This window comes from Lepisma saccharinum, chromosome 21, assembly GCF_977018435.1.
Source record: "Lepisma saccharinum chromosome 21, izLepSacc3.1, whole genome shotgun sequence".
NCBI classification, from domain to species: domain Eukaryota; kingdom Metazoa; phylum Arthropoda; class Insecta; order Zygentoma; family Lepismatidae; genus Lepisma; species Lepisma saccharinum.
The window spans coordinates 14236789-14257008 of NC_139249.1; the positions used below are offsets into that span (position 1 = coordinate 14236789).

Genomic DNA, 20220 nt, shown 5'->3' on the forward strand with positions numbered 1-20220 from the left:
AGACAGATTAACATTGCAAGGTTGGAATTCACTGCTACCTTTCACGTAAAGTACTCAAAAAAATTATTGCATATTTTTAAAACACGATACACATTTAGACATAAGCAAGTTACTAACTTTTCCATGGCACTTAATTGTAGAGGTTCTTTTAATTTCAGTAGCCTCGTTGCTTCACTGACAAGTTCCCAAGTGGATGGTGGCAGAGGTCACCGAAATTAATAAAACCTCTACAAGTAAGTTTCGCAAGAAAAGTAAGTAACTTGCTTACGTCTAATTATTATCAACCACATCTTTTATTCCCCAAACATGAATGGTACATATTGCAAGTATTCCTGAGGACGATCCTGTGCTCGTCCTGGAGAACAACAGGATCCATTGCATGCCATGGCCAGCTTATTCACAGACCTCAACCGCATAGAAAATGTATTGCCACTCCCATTCGTCCCAACCCACCGCAGACCCTCCTATAGCTCATAGAGATCACCACACAGGAATGGGAGCATATCCACGTTGTTTAGAGAGGTACATATGTGCTCAGGGAGGGTCCATTGGCTCCTGAGACTAGGAACAAGTGCGTTAGCAGTGGCCATTTTTATTGTTGACACTAATTATGCACCTCGGTTATTTTGGTTTGCTTTGTAACAGTGCTACTGTAAACTTTCCTTCTTGTTTCGTGCAAAACACTTTTCCTTCGCTTTCAAAAAGGTTTTTGCTCTGTGCCTCATTTCCTGGCATGTACCACTTCCTTCAAGACTAATATCACATTTCATTCGGTAAATATCAAATTATGGAACAATTTCTTTGAGCACTATAATGTTCAGTCCTGGACAACACCAAACTTTTTGAGCTCTATCAGGGATCGATCCTGAAACTGTGGGGTAAGAGTGCTAACCATTCAGCTGTGAGTGAGCTTGGTGTATATATATTTAAGGAGGAAAAACTTACTACTGTCTGATCAAGCAATTATATTTTGTGTGTGTGTGTGTGTGTGTGGGGCGGGGGGTCACTTCTGACAAATATTGTCAGTCTATTTTTTGTCCTTCATTTACTGTACATTTTTTTTCAGTTCATATGAACTTGAAATTGTAATGAATGTATTTTGTTTGTCACTTCCTTTATGAACATTTAAATCTTCATTGACTGAACACAATTTCATACCATCTGGCATCTGAACATTTCTTCATATTCAGTTTTAAAGCACAATAATGCACTAGAGTTAGATATATATTAACCAGTCTTTCTTCTGTTTTATACAATAAGGTGCATTAAAAATTTGGTCAATGAAGGAACACTGAAAAATAATGCAGATACTGTTATTTAAAACACACTGAAATGATTCAAGATGCTACAGGTTCTGATATGCACTTCATTTGGCCCATGTTGCGACAGACTGAGTTGGAGCTTGAATTGCAGTTGTTCATCTCGTATTTATCAAAACATAGATTTTTGTCACCCTATTTTCATTCTTGAATTATTTTGATATGTACCACCTGTAAATGTTTTAAAATTTCTCCATCTGCAGATTTGATGACAAAATATTTACCAACCTAGATGATCTCCATCTCAGAAAGGGTGAGCCGACTGGCAGACATGGCCACACCGCTGTCACTGGAAGCTGACTGGATGCTGCTGTGGTCATCGGTATCACTTTGGTTGCTGGTGTAACCAATCACATCCACTTCATCTAAAAATAAACACCACAATTTTAAAAATTAAATTACAAGAATTTGTAGGGATTATTGAATACAATAATTATAATTTCCATGCCATAGCAACCCTTTCAGGGCCAATGCTTGACAGTTTTGAATGATGTGTCATCAGAAGTTTTGATCACTACCACAACTTTCTGCAGACAGATACGACATTATTTATTACACCGGCAAATGGCGAACTGCTTTACTAGTTTATGAATACATTCACCCACAGTGAGTACATACGAGTGGGCAGTCACCGAGTGCTAAGATGGGCAACAAATAGTATTAAATTAGTGAATATGTACTAATGTTCACATAATAAAAATAAGTTATAATATACACAGTGCACATTATAATAATCATATTCATTATCACTCTGAAACTTTGAAAAATAGGGGTATTTTAAACAAACCCCCTTCTTGGTCGCCCCCCCCCCACCTCAGAGCGTACCACCAGAAAAAAAAACTAGAGGAAGTGGAAACGCTTACGCCCCCTATCAGGGCAAGAGGCAGTTCGCTGGGACAACAGTGTTCAATGTGAGGGGAAGAAAGGGAATGTAAGTGATTTATCCGCACACGCCTAACACCATACCTCCTCAAAAGTTTCCTTAACTCCTCCCCTCAAAATCTCACAAAGGCTCAATTTATGGATATTTTGACTCGAAATGTAACCTTATACAGCCCTAAATACGAACTTAACACAACCCCAGATGGAAAACTGTGGATAAACCCCGTGGGATGCAATTCCCAGTTATTATTTTTTTTTTGTAAATCATTATCCCGCTAGGAGGATTTGTGTAAGCATCCCCCCACCTGCTTCATTGTCTCCTATTGCACCGTGCAAGCACTTCCACTTCCAGCACTGCGGGCGGTTTATCAATGCAATCAAGCTAATTTTAATAATCAAGTCTGTACTGATCAGGTGTTTATTTCCATCTGTACTCTATACTCTGAAGGTACGTAAGGGCACCGTTTGGTCAGAGCCTTGGATAACGAAAGGTTACACGAAGATATCGAACGGTAGCTGAATGAATGCGTGACACGGGGCGCGTATTCAAGCTTCCCATAAGCACCGTTGGGTGTCTCTAGAATTCCTTTTTCAAACGTGCATTTCCCTCACGCTTCGCTTGCAATAATCTGTTTAGAAACTCGGCGGCCTTGTTTTATCCACTTGCTTCATCTTGCAGGAATTCCAAGCTTAGCACCGAGGACGGCGCACGGCAGTGGCGTGTTTACCGCCGGTAACCCAACGTTTCATATATTTCTATACAGGGTGATTCAAAAGTCTCTTGACATTTTTATCAAAAAGCATTTTATTGACAAAACTGATAGCACCGCTGTAAAGTACTGAGTACATTTGAATGTGGTGGCCCTGTAAGTCTAGGCTTAGCAGCTGCGTAAAAGGGAACACATGCTCCAACATAGCTGGCGTGATATTCCCTGTTGTTGCAGCTGTTCGCTGTCAGTTAATGAAACCCAGACAAAAAAAGCTATGGGAGTCAGGTCTGGGGAGAGAGCCGCCCCAAGTCTTGGTGAGCTTTCAGTTTTGTGCCGCGCGTGGCAGAGGCAGTGTTGCTACACGAAGGGAAATTTCCCTTGTTCAATTTTAGATAAAATGGGAAACTTTATATAAAAAATACATAAATTGCAGGAACATTTGAAGTTGTCGTACTTCTGTTTTTGTTTTATTTGCATGACTGCATCGGAGTTTTATTTCTAATACTTCTAATCAATCTAGATGGGGTTAAACATATAACAATTGCTGCGATAAACCAGGTCAAATACGCCACTCGCACACAGCTCTGTGCCCGTACCAAAACTAGACACACACACCACCATTCATACTCGGCTTCATTGGGGAAAATTAAACAATTAAATATCAGCGGCTGTCCCCAGCCTTGTTTAAAGGGAACTCAAAACTGCTAAGCAGAATTGGCAGCGTGCCCTATGGCGGAAAAACACACCGAAACGCCAGAGGGGAGAAGAGAGGCGGCATGCATAATGCTACGATTGCGTTGCCACGTGACGTCATGCGAGGTACGTCACTCTAACAACTACTTTCGCGGACGCATCCCAAGTGCGTAAACAAATTCTTGCGCTGGGCACTACGAACAAGTATTGCACCTTTCTCCCTTCGTGATGATGATGATGATATTTCTATTCTCACCCACGGCCATGGAGGGAAAAAATAAACTTTAGCTCACGTCTTCGAGGCAACGATGTGACCTCGCATTATTCTAGCTAATTAATCTGAACAATCAAGCACTGATCTCTTGAGCGGTACCCAACGGAGAGCTACTGCGCTACTGGTGAAGGCGCGAGTTTTTTTTATTTGCCCGATCCCTCGTTTTGTATTATTTAGTTCAGGTTTTAAGCCCATTTTATGCTCCAATAGAGACTGATCGACACTCTAAGGGCGCCCACAGTATTTTTTCTCGGGGGGGGGTCACAGAAACTTTTAATATTATTACTATTAATAATATTATTTCTATTATTACTGTTATTATTATTATTATTACATTACATTACTACTACTACTGTTTTTTTTTAAAAAAAAATTGCATACATTTGTAATTTCCATATTCTGAATATCTATATAGCTACGATTTGCATAACTGTATACTTAACATTAATTCATGTAGAACAAAAAGCTGTTTTTTATAGTTAGATAATCAGTGTAAAAGAGACTGTAAGCTTAAATGTAACCCTACTTCAAATAATAATAATAATAATATTTGCTGTAACTTACACAGAAAACAATACTTTTTGTTATAAAATATATCTAAAATTTTACCATTCGAATTACATGAACTCTTTCCAGAAATCTCAGAGGGGGAAAGTGTCCCCCCCTCCCCGCGGGTGCCCATGACGCTAACTACAGTTTAAAAGTAGAATCCGAAATACTGTGCAATGTTCCCTGCCGGAAACCGAACTTGGCCCCTTGAATTACAAGGCAATAGCGTTAGTATAGTAACGTTGCGATAATGAGAAAATATACGTAAAACGCGAGAAAAAATTCCTTGGCGCCCGCGAATAGAGAAAATTCCACAAAGAAACTACTTTTAACTTCCGTCATCCCCGTTGGAACTGTTAGGACTTTTAACAACTGGAATTTTTTGACCCAACGTTTCAATGTCATCTTAAGGGCAGTGGAATGGAAATGGTTACGTAATGCTGATATGATTTTGACTTTTGTTATTTAGTGTCGTTTTTCTGCCACTTTTGGCTAATCGCGACGAAGCGGATGAGTGATGATATTGTGAAATTGATGAAAGGGCACTGACAAAGAACACACGTGCCCAGGCCGGGATTCGAACCAGGGACCACTGGCGTCGTAGCGCACTTCGCCAAGAAGCTCGGATGGTTACACAATACTGAACTGCATAATCCATCTTCATCATATGATATTATTAGAATAATTAACTCAACAAGCCTTCCATGGACGAGAAAGAAGAGTATAGACCCCTTGTCGCAAGGTTGCTTCTGACCTGGAAATCTTGAGAAAGTCATGGAAATTAAATGTTTTGTAATTTTTTTCAATTGTCAGTATTACGGAATTAAAGCACCAGAGAGTGACCTGGAAAATTATTTTAGAATGTCTGGAAAACCTGGTGGTAGGAGACCTATAGAAAGGCCAAGACAAAGATAGATTGACAATATTAAGATGGGCTTGAAGGAAATTTGTGTGGATGGCCAGGAGTTGGTTCATTTTGCGCAGGATGGAGATAGATGAAAGACTTAGGAAGATTTCACACCAAAGCGACAGGTATCGCTTGAGGATTTCACCTACCGAACGCACGTTTGTGCGACCTGTTATGCAGCTACGGTGTGAACGTTACTGTTGATTGGCTAGTTCCCAAGCGAATTGTCGCTTTGGTCTGAAAGCTCACTTGCGGTGCTGTGGCAATATACTGTATCTTCGGTTTAGGGCTGCCAGAATTAATTAACTTGGTTGTTCTAATATGAAACTTTTCTTCATGAAGCTGATTTATATATTAACGAAACTTTCAGAAGTTCAAGAATTGAATACTTTTAGTGCCACAGCAATAATTATTGTACTCCAATATGCCATAACTGTGTGGTGCCTGAAATGGACTAGGGAATGATAGGATTCGCTGATGTAGTGTAGATTTTCTGAACATCATTGATCGGTTTATTTTACTTCCATTTTCTGTCACTTTTGGCTAATCGCGAAGATGATATGATGAAATGGATAAAGGGACATGACAAAGAACACCTATGCCCAGGCCATAATTCGAAACCTGGACCCCTGGTGTCGTAGCGTGCAGTGCCACGGATGTAGACGTATTTTCTGAACACGCCAGAAAAAAATGCACTATTAAAGTAGAAGAGAATATTATAACTGAAAGCTGGGTGAACGTTCGGATATGCAATTCGTCAAGGCATATGATATATGGACACCGGAGTGGAGAGACGGTTAATTTACTACAACACAACGCGCCTCTTGATCTAGATGTAAACTGTCTCAAGTGCCATTTGACATATACATAATGTTGCTTTCTATCCATCTGGTTGAGGAAGAGAAAAACAAGATTGGGCGACAGTCAAGAGAGAGAGCAAACGTCTTGCATCTAGGGTCAGTAATCTTATCTCCACAAACAGGTCATTGCCCCGTTTTTCCACACGAGCCTCCGCGCGCGCTCGCACGTTATGGCCAGTGTCAGCTGGGGCCCGACAGCTTAGTGCTATCACATGATATTTATTGGACCACATCCAAACAAGACTTTTAGCATTATGTGATATACGCAAAACTCTTTTTTTCTTTTTCAGATGTGTGTCGGCTATTTTGAGTCGAGAGCGGAATTCCACTTGCGAAATAAAGCGAGACTTTTTAATTTTTTTGCATCCCTTCTATTTAGGATCACAGATGATACATAGCGTTCGCGGTTACCTCATCTATTTTTTTCCCGGCCCACTTTCTCGACCTTTTTCTTGCACGACTGGTTCTTTCCGATTTTATATTAATTTTATTCTTCCTAAAATGAATTCAGAAAATTGAAAACCTTACAGCTCCTACCAGGTGTGGATTCATAAAGAAAGCGATCGAGCATCCCAACTTACATCACCCCCAATACAACTGGCGACAGTGTGTTATTTCACAGGCTCAACAGATTAAAAAAAAAACGTGAACAAGACAAAGGCAATGGTACCGGAATAAAACAAGGAAAACTGATGCGAGAATTCGACGTCAAAGTACTGAACAGGTTGGGGGTGTGGAGTGGTTATCACAGCACGATACGATGCCAGGAGTCCCGGGTTCGAATCCAGACCTGGGCATGACTTCTTTGCGACTGTACATTCATCAATTTAATCGTATCATCACTCAGTCTCATCGTCGCGATTGGCCAAAAGTGGGAGAAAAGCAACGTAAAATAACCTAATTGAATCAAAGTGAGAAAAGCAATGTTTGTGTGGAGTGTAACGTTCTATGATGCAGACTTTCGTGTTGTGATAAGATTCGTTACACCCTAAGCTACTTTCTATCGAAAGCAAAGATCACGAAGAGATGCTCTAAAAGGAATTCCAAACAGATGGTCTTTTTCAGAATTTAAAATGTCATATAGCTGATTTTTGAAAGAAGGTGAATTTTTGGTACAGGCCAAAGGTCCAGCGAGGCCATTAACAAGTATCTGATCAGTACCCCTTTTCATTTCGACTCTGGTTCATGCTCCTTGTTCATTTTGTAATTATGTCATGCAATGTCACCTAAATGCGACAACACAAATCATGTGTCGACCTCCGTGTAGGCATGGTATTCACAACGCGCTAGGACGCCAGAGGTCTCGAGTTCGAATCTCGTCCTATGCACGGGTGTTCCTTGTGGGTACCCCTTCATAAATTTCATCATATCATCACTCATCCTCATCTTCGCGATTAGCGAAAAGTGGCAGAAAGGCTAAGTAAAAATATATCCAATCAACAAATCACATGAGTTGAATTAGAACATTAGGATCTCGGAAACAAGAGAAAACACCGAGCAAGATAATTATATTGGCCCACATTAAGAAGTAATCTAATTCCATCGCTTCCTTAATTTCGAAGGAAAAAGATATTCAGCGTTGTATGGCTACTCGTGGAATCCCAACCTTTACGATTTGTTTTTTATGGACATAAACTAAACGCGGCAGGAAATTTTTTCACAGCCTGCTGGTGCCAAATATTGTACTCTTGACACCAGTCGACCATCGCGTACCCACCGCAACGGAAAACCATGAGCAGCGTTGTCATAGGATGTTAACAGTCGGCACGCAATCGTCGGAAATCCGGTTGTAACCTCCCAGACCCCGCATAAATCAATGGGCGCCTATTTTCAAAACAAGGCGCCGGTCAATAACAAGAACGCTGATGCAGGCGATGCAATGGTGGCTCGGCAAGCAATTACCTTAGTGATTAAGGGCATGCCTTGCAATCAAAGTGTTTGATATCCGGTGCGCCCTGTGACTCGAAATTTCTGCTGAGTCAGATCCATAATCCGTGCCCTTTCAAGTGAGTTTTAGTAGCAAGTTCTTGTTGGTGATCAAGCGGTCCCGGGTTCACAGTGGGAATGGCCAAATCCAGATATCGGATAATTTTCTATCCCTATTTCAAATATCCGGACAGTTTTATCCTTTTACAGGTTATCCAGATATTATTTTATTTGTTATTTTCATATTTCACTGTACGGATTTTCTACAAACACTTCATCAAATCTGTTCTATCTGGATATTCGAATTATCCGTTGCTTCCAAAACGGATAATTTATCCGGATTTTGTGGCTATCCCTAGTTCATACCCGGTGGAGGTTTGGTTCCAGTCCCAATTAGCTTATCTGTGCATAAAGTGCACTCAAGAGAAACATTGACTTAGCCATTTATTATTTAGAAGTTTTTCAATTGATCCGACCTTCGAACGAAGTTCGACTTGAATCAAGCAAGCCCATCTACTTTAAATGAACGAATGTCGTAAAAATATTAAGTATTATTTGTCCTTTATAAACCCACTTTCTCTTACTTTTAACAGGTTACTCTTGTGATAGCTAAATATTAACTCGGCACGATTTATCTACCTGTAGAAGGATAAAACAATAAAAAGTTATGTTTGCTGAGAAGTGTATTTCAGCTGGTGTAAAGAGTAGAGCATCAGTCTTCATTATACATTTATGATACAACACTATATGAGAAAAAAATATTATAACAGGATAGTCAATGGCGCACACACACATGCAACAATAGAAATAAACAACTTCTATAACCACACTATCAGACTGGCACTAATTCGGGAAGTACCAAAACGATGTGAATTAAAATATTCCAACCATCTACCACATCATAGTTAAAGTGAATACTTAGATTGTGAATTTAGAAATTTTGTAACTAACTATATTGTTGGTTTTGTAATGAAAAAAAAGTGAAACTGTACTGAACCCTCCACAGTATACCACTGTGTTTATATAGAAGAGTAATAAATTCAAAATAAGTTTCTTTACTTAAATATGTTATTTGTCTCCTTTATTCAACTTTAAATTCACAATAACTTTTGATGAAATTTGGTCTTATGTTCCTACCATGACGCTTTAATTCGCAAATGAACCACTGATATGTGTCCCCTTCCTCTCAGGGAATCGAACCCGGCGTGATGCTGATCACTAGAGCCCGGATTTGTATGTAATTACATATTCTATTCCTTTCTAGATGCATACCTTGGACAGGAAAATGTCAACGAATTATATAACTGACATGATTTTGCATAAGTTCTATGTTACGAATTTGCCAGGATATTATATATTTGTTAATTTGCATTACATATTTTGAAAAACTTATGTCCATAAAATTACGTTGAATATGTTCAAATAAAATAAATATCTAGCAGAATTCTTGAAATTGCTTGGATATATTAATTCTAAATATTCTTTGATACTACACATTTAGCTACATATTCTTTTGATAACACATATTTAGGTACATATTTTATCAAATATTGTTACATATTTATGTACATTTCTTGCACTTTGATATGACATAAAAATGCGGAGTCTACTGATCACATCATTCCAACTATGGCCGAGATCAAGAATACGTGGAGCTGCTCCGCATCACCCCATATGCCTTCAAGGCATGTGTGCACACGCACAGTGGTACCTTTACATTTACCTTACACAAAACTAACCAGGCACACTTTCTGTTACGCCTACTGCTTATCTATATAAATGAGAGCGACGAGCGAAGTATAGATGCCCTAGAACCAACAATTATTTTCCCTTCTGAACAACTGTAACACGAGATTTCTTCTTCGGTTGTCTGGCTTGCGAGTTCCTGAAAAAGCTGACGTGTATTCTGCCCCAGCCGAGAGAAACAAGCGAAACACAGAGGATATATTTGCCGTGCACATAATCAGGGCTAAGCTCTTGGGTCCGGAAAGGCCGCCAGATGCAATTAAATTAATTAGTGCAAATGGATTTTCTAAAAGCCAAGCCTCTAAATTGAGTTCTTTAAAAAAAATCGCTACGAACGTGCACGAGTTTAAATCTTTCAGGGATATACTAAAATTAATTTACGCTTATTACTGGGATTGCTGTGTTTGTCACGTTCATTTCGCTTCACCACGCAAATCCTGCAGCTGGAATAACAATGGACGATCAAGACGAGGTGGATGAACAAAACAAAATTCGAATCCAGGAAAAATCATTAAAAAATACACTGATGGCCTATCCTCGCACTAAGATAAGTTTTTATCGTCAAAAATTATTTTCATCACCAAGAGACCTCTGACAGCGTCATAAGAATTTTATAGATCTCCACGTGAATTGCAACGATGTCATATTTAAAAATGATGACTTGGTGGAAAATTTGCAGTCGCTCACTCTTCTTGTTGCGGGCTTGTTATCCGACGGGGACACACTTGAATGGTGGTCCAGTCCCCCCCGATTAGCCTACCTGTGCATAAAGTGTACATAGAAGTTATTTAGATGTAATTTAGAGAGACCAGTACACATTCCCGACATACTTTTCAAGACAAAAATGGAAATTTTGCTTAACTCATAGCCTCAGTCTACAAGCGCAAGGTGAAGATTGAAAATACTAAAAACGTATTAGAGTTGACGAGCTATATCTTTGCGGGTGCCTTGGCTACTCCGCGCAGTGTGAGAGAGATACGTTTATGTAGCTGCCACCTAATCGCCCTTTGGGTGGTCGCCAGCAAGGACAGAACGCAAGGATAATGACGCGCAGCCGGTAGCTCCTCCCCCTTGCTACTGCGCAGCCGTGCTTGGGCAGGGTTCACCCGCAAAGATACAGCTCGTCAACTCTAACAAAGTCCAGTTTACTAATATTAGATGGACTATTCATCTCGCCACCGAAGTTTTCGGATACGAATCTCCTCATCGTTGCGGTTAGCCCTAATCGAAAAAAGGCGACGTAAAATGACATCTGGTTTCTCTTATGTTGTTCCTACTCACAACAGATGTTAGGGGGGACCTGAGAAGGCACCCAAACCTCACTTCCAGGCTAACAAAGCTCTGGCGCCTAGACTAGCAGTCAGCAAAATCACAGATAAACGTGTTATAACTATAACACGATCTGTGGTAAAATACTCTGCAGTGCTGCGAGTTATCCTGTGTTATATGCTTGTGTGTGCTGTCAGCCTTTTTGCAGCATCAGCTTTTGTAGTCCTCAGTAATTCTACTGATCTTGGTTTAGGTCAGTGGTCCCCAAAGTGTGCGCCGCGAAACGTTCCAATATTTTCACCGAAATAACACTTATTTAGTACTTTTTACACATAAAAAGTTTCTGAATTTGAAATATATATTTTAACTTAAGGCAAGCAACCTAATCACACTAACTGAGCATTCAAGTGTTAGATGGTCCTACATTCTGACTTGGGCGCCGCGGAAAATCTTAAAACGAAAAAGTTTGGGAACCCCTGGTCTAGGCGAAGAGTTTATCTCCACGCAACGAGTTTGTTATTTAATTAAAAAGATATCCTTCACATTGTTATTGATAAGGGGCTTGTCCTCGTATATTTTGAAGGGGCAAATAGCCTTGGTGCTGAGTCATCCAATATTTTTATTTCAATCAATCCATTCTAGTCAGGAATTTCCAAAAAGCGGGCATCGTGAGAAAGGGATTATTTTGATTTGATTTATTTTACTTCGCGTTTTGTGCCTCTTGGCTAATTTGCGAAGATGGGGATGAGTGATGAAATTGATGAATGGGCATTCACAAACAACCAAGCCCGAGCGGGATTCGAACCTGGGACCCTTGGCGTCGCAGCGCGATATGCTAACCACTCGACCACAGGGTCCGGCGAGAAAGGGATTATATATAGTCGATTGAGTAATTTAATTAGGTTATTTTACTTCGCTTTTCTGCAAATTATGGCTGATCGAGACAATGAGGATGAAGTGACACTCCCAAAGAACATCCATGCCCAAGGTGGGACTCGAACCTGGAACTTGGCCAGCATCACAAATTGCAATGATTAAAATAAAAAATGCAGACTTTAATGGCCATTCTTTTTATATATAGAACTGGCAAATTACACACCATTTTCCACCCTTGTGAAATGCATAATTGGACGAACACAATTATGCAGCCATAACTTCTTACCCCCGATTCGAACCTGGGGGGCCTTTGGCTACGGGGCGTTTCGCCGCGAATGGGCCATGTTTAAAAGGGTCAGATTTACACAATCGCTAAAAATTGCGACTTAACAGATTCAGTTGGTAGCCAAAATAAAAGTGACGATGGCATTTTGAAGGCTGCTGGGGATGACTTCAGAAAGATTTAAATGTCCACAAGGTCATTAGGCATCGGATTTATTGTTCCATGAGGCAGAAGTTGCTGCTTCTTCACGAGTCAAGGTATGGGTTTAATATTGGATGTTTGTGAAACCAAAGACGATAACCAAACAACTCAATTGTTTTCCGCTGCTGACGAAACACCAATATCGCTGCAAACGTTTCAATATGCTCACTTGCATAAACGGAGAAGAGGAGACAGCGTGACTAGGAGACCGAGGGTACCACGTGAATGTGACGTCATACACGGGTGACCTTGAAAGGCCTGCCATTAATTTGTGAGGAGAGAAAGGAGTGCGGCGAGGAGGAGGAAAAGGCTTGCCTGGGAGAGAGCGAGAGAATAAAAAGAGAATAATCAACCTTCAGTCAAGTCTCCATCACAATCTCCCGCTTCGCTCACGTGAGCGTCAAAGCATCGGCGTATTCACAACTGCAGGTTGTTTTCTGGTTGGTGCCATTTACGACTTCCCCCCAACGAAACGCTCAGTTGCGAAAACGTTGCCTGGAAATGATCACCTTTTATTTTTCGCACGTTTCTGCTTGCTTTTAAATGTACAATCGCAAAAGAGCCCAAGAGAAGGGTTTTACTGCGCAAATCTAACAATGTCTAAATGATTCATCTCAAATCGGGGAACTACTCCGAATACGGGGACAGAATAAGTCTCTGAAACTTTGGCGTATATTGGTTACATGTCCAAATAATTAATCATAAATCAATCAGCATTGATCAGTTGCACAGAATGAATGACTTTGCATTTCTGCAACTTTTGGCTAATCGCGCCGATAAGGATGAGTGATATAATGAATTTAATGAAGGGACACTCACAAAGAACACTCGTGGCCAGGCCTGGATTCGGGATCTCTGGCGTCGTAGCGCGACGTGCTAACCACTTCTCCACGGAGGTCGGCACGAAGATGTGGATGAATGGTGATAAGATGAAGTGGTTGAAGGGCCACTCCCAAACACACATGGACGACGCAACACAATTCCTATAGAGGACTATACTGGCTGCAGGTCCAGCCGCCAGGCCTCGTTAGTCTGCAACAATGCAGTCCAGGGTGATATTTGGGTATCCTTGGAAAGGGTCACCATTGACACCCCGAGGTACAAATAATTATATAATCTGTAACTTGGTGCATAATGCTGCTAAATATTGTTTCTTTTTGTAAGGTAAAAATCATCTTGTTACATACATTCATTATGGAGGTGAACGAATATTCCTAATTTTATTTAGCCGGCCTCCGTGGCGTAGTGGTTAGAATAGCGCGCTACGAAGCCAGGGTTCCCGGGTTCGAATCCCGGCCTGGGCATGGGTGTTCTTTGCGAGCGTCCTTTCATTAATTCATCACTCATCCTCATCTTAGCCAAAAGTGACAGAAATGCGAAGTAAAATATATCAAATCGATCAATCTAATTCATATGCCAGTGTCACATTTGGGGACCATCGTGTGCGTGATGTATGAGACGTGCGAGTCCGAATCATGTACGTACGGAATCAGAAACTCTCTAAGTTTGTGTCACGTGAACAGCGCATGTTGTGGTGACGCGGTTGGCCGCTAGGCGGCAGCAGTGTACAATATGGCGTTCTCAGGTAACGAAAGAGCATTTTGCGTGATATATTGTTTCGGTGGCCGCCAAGATCCCCAGACTTCACACCTTGTGATTTCTTTCTCTGGGGATATGTGAAGGACAGGGTGTTCATTCCACCGCTTCCAGCTAATTTGAACGAACCCCGAGTTCGCATTACAGCAGCGATAGCAACGATACACCGTGACATGCTGGTGCGGGTGTGGGCAGAATTGGACCAAAGGTGCACACATTGAGCACTTGTAAGGTATGACAAACAAACTTTTTGAGATTGTCTTTCTTTTTTTATACCATTCATGCTGATATGTCATGTACTTATTTCACAATAAAACTCCGAAATGTGACATTGACTTATGAATAACCCTGTATTTAGGATGGACAGAATACTGGTTACAGATATCCGTAAATTTTATATCTGCATCGACAAAAATATCAAATTTTTAAGCAAAGAAAAACATAAATGCAACCCATTTCTTTTACACCTTTCACACACATGCTTATTTTTCCTCTCAGGCTTCGCACACCAAACCTTTTGTTTTCAACGCGAGTGCATCTGCGGAAGACTGCACTTCAATCAATCAACTGAAATAGCACTGTTGGGGCACTCCAAAGGAATCTACGGTGGGCTATCCAGGGTCCGAAAATAAAGAGAAATGCCTAGCATGGCGAGCGAGATTCACCACAGAAACGTTCGATAAGTAGGCCGAAGTGCAGATGTGGAGCAAGTGGCTCTGGTGACCATGATATATTGGATGAGAGTACTTGCTCTTTCTCTCTCCTGGCTGTTACATAACGAAGTTCCGATCACGTGATAGCTCTGCCGTAACCGCTGCGCCCAGCCCTGGTCGCTCCTGGCACACATGGCAACACATGACGTTTTGTACCTGCCAACTCGCGATATATGGACCACACCGCGAAAGAGCTATTTTCGGGGGACGGAAAACCAACGCAAATAGAGGGACTCTTTCTCCGCGATGCTTTCCAATAATAATTACGAAGGGCTGAAAAGATATCGATCCTCTCACTGATTCCCACCGATACAGATACTTCAAAATTGCAATAATCAAAAGTTGTTCAATCGTATTAGTGTGTAAGCATTCCCATCTAAGCACAGAGAAAAATGTTGGTTTGGAATAACCAAACACTAGTTTCCGGCAACTAAATATTTGTTCAAATAGGCGACAAATAAATCGCTGTTCAGCGGAAACAAACTGTTTAGGTAATCGTGTGCATTTCTTTTGTTACCAAAAAAAATTGGTCAAAATTACAAATTTAGTCAAGTCCACCAAACGTGTTTCGTTGATCCAAACAAATAGTATTTTTCTGTGTATATGCATCAACTTACAAAATATTCAAGAATCATATAAGAAGATCAATTTACATGTTATCACAAAATTATCTTTTTTCACACAAAACTATTGCAAAATAAAAACGAACTTCTAATTCTGCATAATTTCCCGGATACTTAGACTCCTGCTAAAGTATCACGTGGTATTCTTGCGGGGTCCATGAAAGACCAAAATGCCGGAAACGTATCGCCCGGTATCGGCCCAGCCGTTACTCTCCGATACCGGCTTAGCCCTGTAAGTAACCCATTACAACATCAACTTCTTATAGTGCGCATTGCAAATAACTTTCAATTACCAGACAATTTCCTGTCTGTTTTCCGTAATTTGTATTCTACCAGTTTTGTTGTTCTCGGAATCCACTTACTTGTTATTACTGTTCCTTAATCTACTTTAAGTGGTAGCCTACTGTTTAAACAAGGACAATGTATTGCAGCAGCCTCTTGCGAAAAGTATTACTCCATTATTTTGAAACTTTCTTTCTTTAAGCTTCGCCCAAGAGTGTCTAATTCGAAATTCCAAAATATATCTTATCTTGCTGCACTAGTTTGTAGAAAGCTTCTCTACTCCTATCTGATAGGCCGTGGGTTAAAATCCCGAGACCGCTCATCCTGATCAAGACTTTCCCGTCAGTCACCCCGCTGGGATGGTATACCTTTAATTGCTTCCTACAATTTCTCTTCACCGCATTTGTTTACCCAGAAGTTTCCATCTGAAGGGTGTAAATTTATTTTTAGGAAGATGAAAGGGTAAATTCAGAGCCAAAATGACCATAAATTGGTATCTTGGTGACAAATTCTACAGGGGCATTGGGGAAAAAATGTGATGCTTCGTCGTAGGATCAGATTCCTTGTCACGATTAACCTAATGGTACAGGAAACGTAGATTAAATTAATCAACGAACGAAATCTACCTTGTACATAACATAACAAGGCCATTTGGATTGTTGAGAAATTTTGACATGTGTGTTCTCCTATTCTGAACGGTCGATCAATCTGTGGGTCAAAATATTTAAGTCATTTAGTCAGTCACGATACGAGATACTGTCTCATAGGTGACCAACTGAAAAACACACGTGACGACGACCACTGCTTCTACTAAAAACTGGTAAGTTCCTGACGGAAGTTGTTTGCCTATCAAAACCTTGAGGAAATCTGAAAATCAAGCGTCAGGTATTGGTATTCAGTCTCCTCAAAGCCAAATGGCACATTATTTGGTTGCTGTTCTTACGACGATACATTAGCAATACCAATATATACCACGACAACACCACCACCTAGAATTTGCAAAAAAATATCAATAACTGATTATTTTACCTCGCCTTCCCTAAACTTTTGGCTAATCGCGAAGATGAGGATAATATGATCAAACTGATGAAGAGATTCGAACCCGGGACCCATTGCGTCGTGGAGTGCTTTGCTACGACCCAAAAATATCAACGAAGACATTTGCAAAGGTTGCACATGAAAAAAAGGCTTAATGCAAATGGACCTTCGTTGAAAAAGTGGGATCCGAACCGACGTGGTATGAGTCTCAAACGGGAACTAAACCCATAGTTCAATTACGACTACAGATGTCAATAAGCAGATAAATTATGCTGTTCAAGATCGCAATTCATAGTTCTTCTTTCTCTGAATATTGTGCTCATTGGTGACGTCTTAAGTATTACCAATGTAACACACACATGGCCGTGTGTGTGTGTGTATAACAGACATACACACATGTGATGGGTGGGGTTGAACGTACAGCGCCCCAAGGATGGTACAAAGTTACAAACGTAATGAGTACAATTTAATTGCTACTATTTCATGAATAATAAGTCATAGATTGTAACCAATAATATTTTCTATAAAATTGAATTTGAAACCGTACCCTCACTCTGGCCACGCACGCACACACGCAAACACACACGAACCAGCTTTTCAAAAAAAGCAAAATAGCCGTAAGGAGGGTTATCCTGTAGGAAAAGGATCCAGAGATTTTTAGAGACCTTTCTTGATGGACAGCCGACCTATTTTAAGTTCTCTCATTCTGGCACCAAAGGACAAAGAACGAGATCAGAGTCTGCAGGTGTGGTAGCGTTATTAACAAAATTCCCCTTTTGTGCGAGCATCACGCGGGGCATTGCTTTGTCGGTGTTGCAAAGCGTATCTCCCTGGCATTTAAGACAGCTCCGCTTTACTAAACCAATCCATCGTGAAAGAAAAAGGCGGAAAAATGTCATTGCGCTACTTGCGAGGCCCCGCTTAATTTCGTTGTTTCCTTGAATCCCTGCCAGCGAAGGCACGCCTCTGAACGGCTTCCGAGAAGAGGCTCCCAAGGCCAAGGCTGGTGCAACCGAAGGAACTACCGAGTTACGTGCGCGTTATATAACTTGCAAAGCATCCCTCAAGTTCAGGGTCGCATTATTATGTGTCCGAGCGGCGATTTCCACCGTTGTTGCTGTTTATTGCAAAGCATTGTGTGCGGTTCCTGGAAGTTCAACCCCGAGCCAAGCATCGTAAACGTTCCTTACTGTTGTCACATGAGCAATAGGTCCTGACAAGGGCTCTGAAGTTAATGGGCAAACAATTCTCCCGAAGTACGTATGACCTTTTATTAAAATTTAAGCGTGGATTTTCCATAAATTGCGAAAGAGTTATACAGATACGAAAGCACTTGCTTTGATTTGGTATTTAGCATCGCTTTTCTCCCACGTTTGGTTTATTGTTTGATTGATTTGGTGTTTTAAGTCCACTTTGTGCACAGTAAGGCTAATTGGGACTGGACCTGCAGTTTAAAGTGGGATCCGAACCACTTAGTACCTCCACCCGGTATCGAACCCGGGACCCCTTTGATTACAAGGCGGCGGCGCTACCACCGCGCCATCGGGAGGCCACTCTGCCAAGTTTGGCTAATCACGACGATGAGGTTGAGTGGTGGCGACGTGATGAATTTATAAAGGTACCATCACAAAAAACACACACATGCCGAGCGGGATTCGAACCCGGGAGCCCTCGAAAGCACTTGAAAATCGACACAACTGGATGCTCAGTGGTTAAAACCAGTTGTTCCGATCCACGGTCGAGTATTTTTTTTTTACCAAGTCGATGCCAACAATTGTAAATACCTTCCTAATGTCTAAGCTTTATGCACTAATCAATATGTAACCTTGAAAATATTAAAATCATAAAAAAATATTTGGACCTAGAAGGAATGAGGTTACATACTTGACAAATGCATAACATGTACTCATGTCCAGATATTAGAATAATTAAATCAAGACGACTTAGATGAGCAGGCCATGTCGCACGAATGGGAGAGGAAAGAAGAGTTTACACGATTCTTGTTGGGAAACCTGATGGTAAGAGACCTCAATGAAGGCAAAGACGAAGATGGAGGGATAATACTGAGATGGACCTAAAGGAAATCGGTAAGGATGGAAAATATTGGATTGATCTTGCCCAGGATAGAGTCAGATGGAAGGCTTGTGTTGCTGCAGCCACAAACCTTCGGGTTTAAGAATGCTAGAGAATAAGTAAGTATGGCATAATCATAAAGAGCAATATAGCTCGACCATGTCTAGGTTTCAGTGCAAATATAAAATTAGTTGTCAATCACTGGATCTGAAAGAATATAGCTTCCTCAGGCCAATAGCATTAAATTAATTTGGTGGATAACCGAACCCCAGACAAAACACCTTCTAAATATTTACCTGAAGTAATGAAGTAGCTCTCGCAACAGACGATCTTCCGACTGGTTTTACTGGAGTAGCACAGTTTATTATATCCCTCACCCCCCCCCCCCTGGTCGCATATATACAGAAATAGTAGGTGGGGTTCAACGTTCATCAGCCCAAGGGTAGCACAAATTTCATCGTTACAATTTACAATTTAAATGTTACTATTTATTTATTATGATAACTTTCGAATTATAACCAATAAAATTTTCTGTACACAATTTGGATGTAATATTGGCTTGATCTACACATAACATTGCTTTTTTTTACATTTAACTGTTATAATTAAACTTTTATTTTTAACACGCTTACTTTGTGTGTGTGAATTTAACAGCTTTCAAACCTTGTTCAACCAATCTAGTGTTTTAACGATTTTGAGATGTATTTATTTTATTATGCAATTAGTGCAAAATGTTTACTAAACCAATAGGACGTGTTTGAACCCGTTGTATCCTTCTCCCCTTGCATACGGTCATGCTTTCCTTAAGAAGGAAATTATGTGGGTCTTGAGCGAAAACAAACGATTGATTTGCTTTATTTTATTCCGCTTCTTGAGCCACTTTTTGGCTACTTTGTGAAGATGGGGATGAGTGATGAATGGACACTTACAAACATCTATGCCCAGGCCAGGATCCGAACCCGAGACCCCTGGCGTCGTAGCGCGATGTGCTAACTACAAACGAGAACACTAGAACGCATAAATAAGCAGGCAACGCTAGGGGACTGACTAATCTGTTCCCTAAAGAGACAAGAAAGACTGCCATATTTGCAATATCAATGGGATGTTTCAAGGTCAAATGTGATTATTTGTTACTTGAGAGCACCATTAATGGCGCAGGGTGGAAAGAAATACTGTTGTTATGTCCGGAAATGTCACGCAAGGTTCACATTATGAGATGCTAAGAGGAAGTGCCACTCTCACAATAATACGGCTATATAGTTATTATGGGCGCTGCAAGTTTTGATCCGCGGCCTCTTATTCTTGTAGGGATGATAGCGATACCGAGATAACCTTGTAAAATCGAGACTAGACTATTCCAAACGAGACCGAGACTCAAGGTTACGTCCGAGAATTTTGGT

The 20220-nt window shown here is 40.7% G+C and overlaps 1 protein-coding gene across 2 annotated transcripts in view; it reads right to left on the minus strand.

Annotated features, from left to right (window-relative positions):
* LOC146003928 (max dimerization protein 1-like) overlaps positions 1-20220 on the minus strand; it is a 182852-nt gene that overhangs the window by 7253 nt on the left and 155379 nt on the right. Inside the window, exon 6 of one of the 2 annotated variants that reach the window (XM_083142432.1) lies at positions 1548-1684. In XM_083142432.1, coding sequence (XP_082998558.1) covers positions 1548-1684 — 137 coding nt within the window. Of the gene's footprint in view, positions 1-1543; positions 1685-20220 lie in introns of both variants that reach the window. The other variant, XM_083142433.1, reaches the window with a different exon arrangement.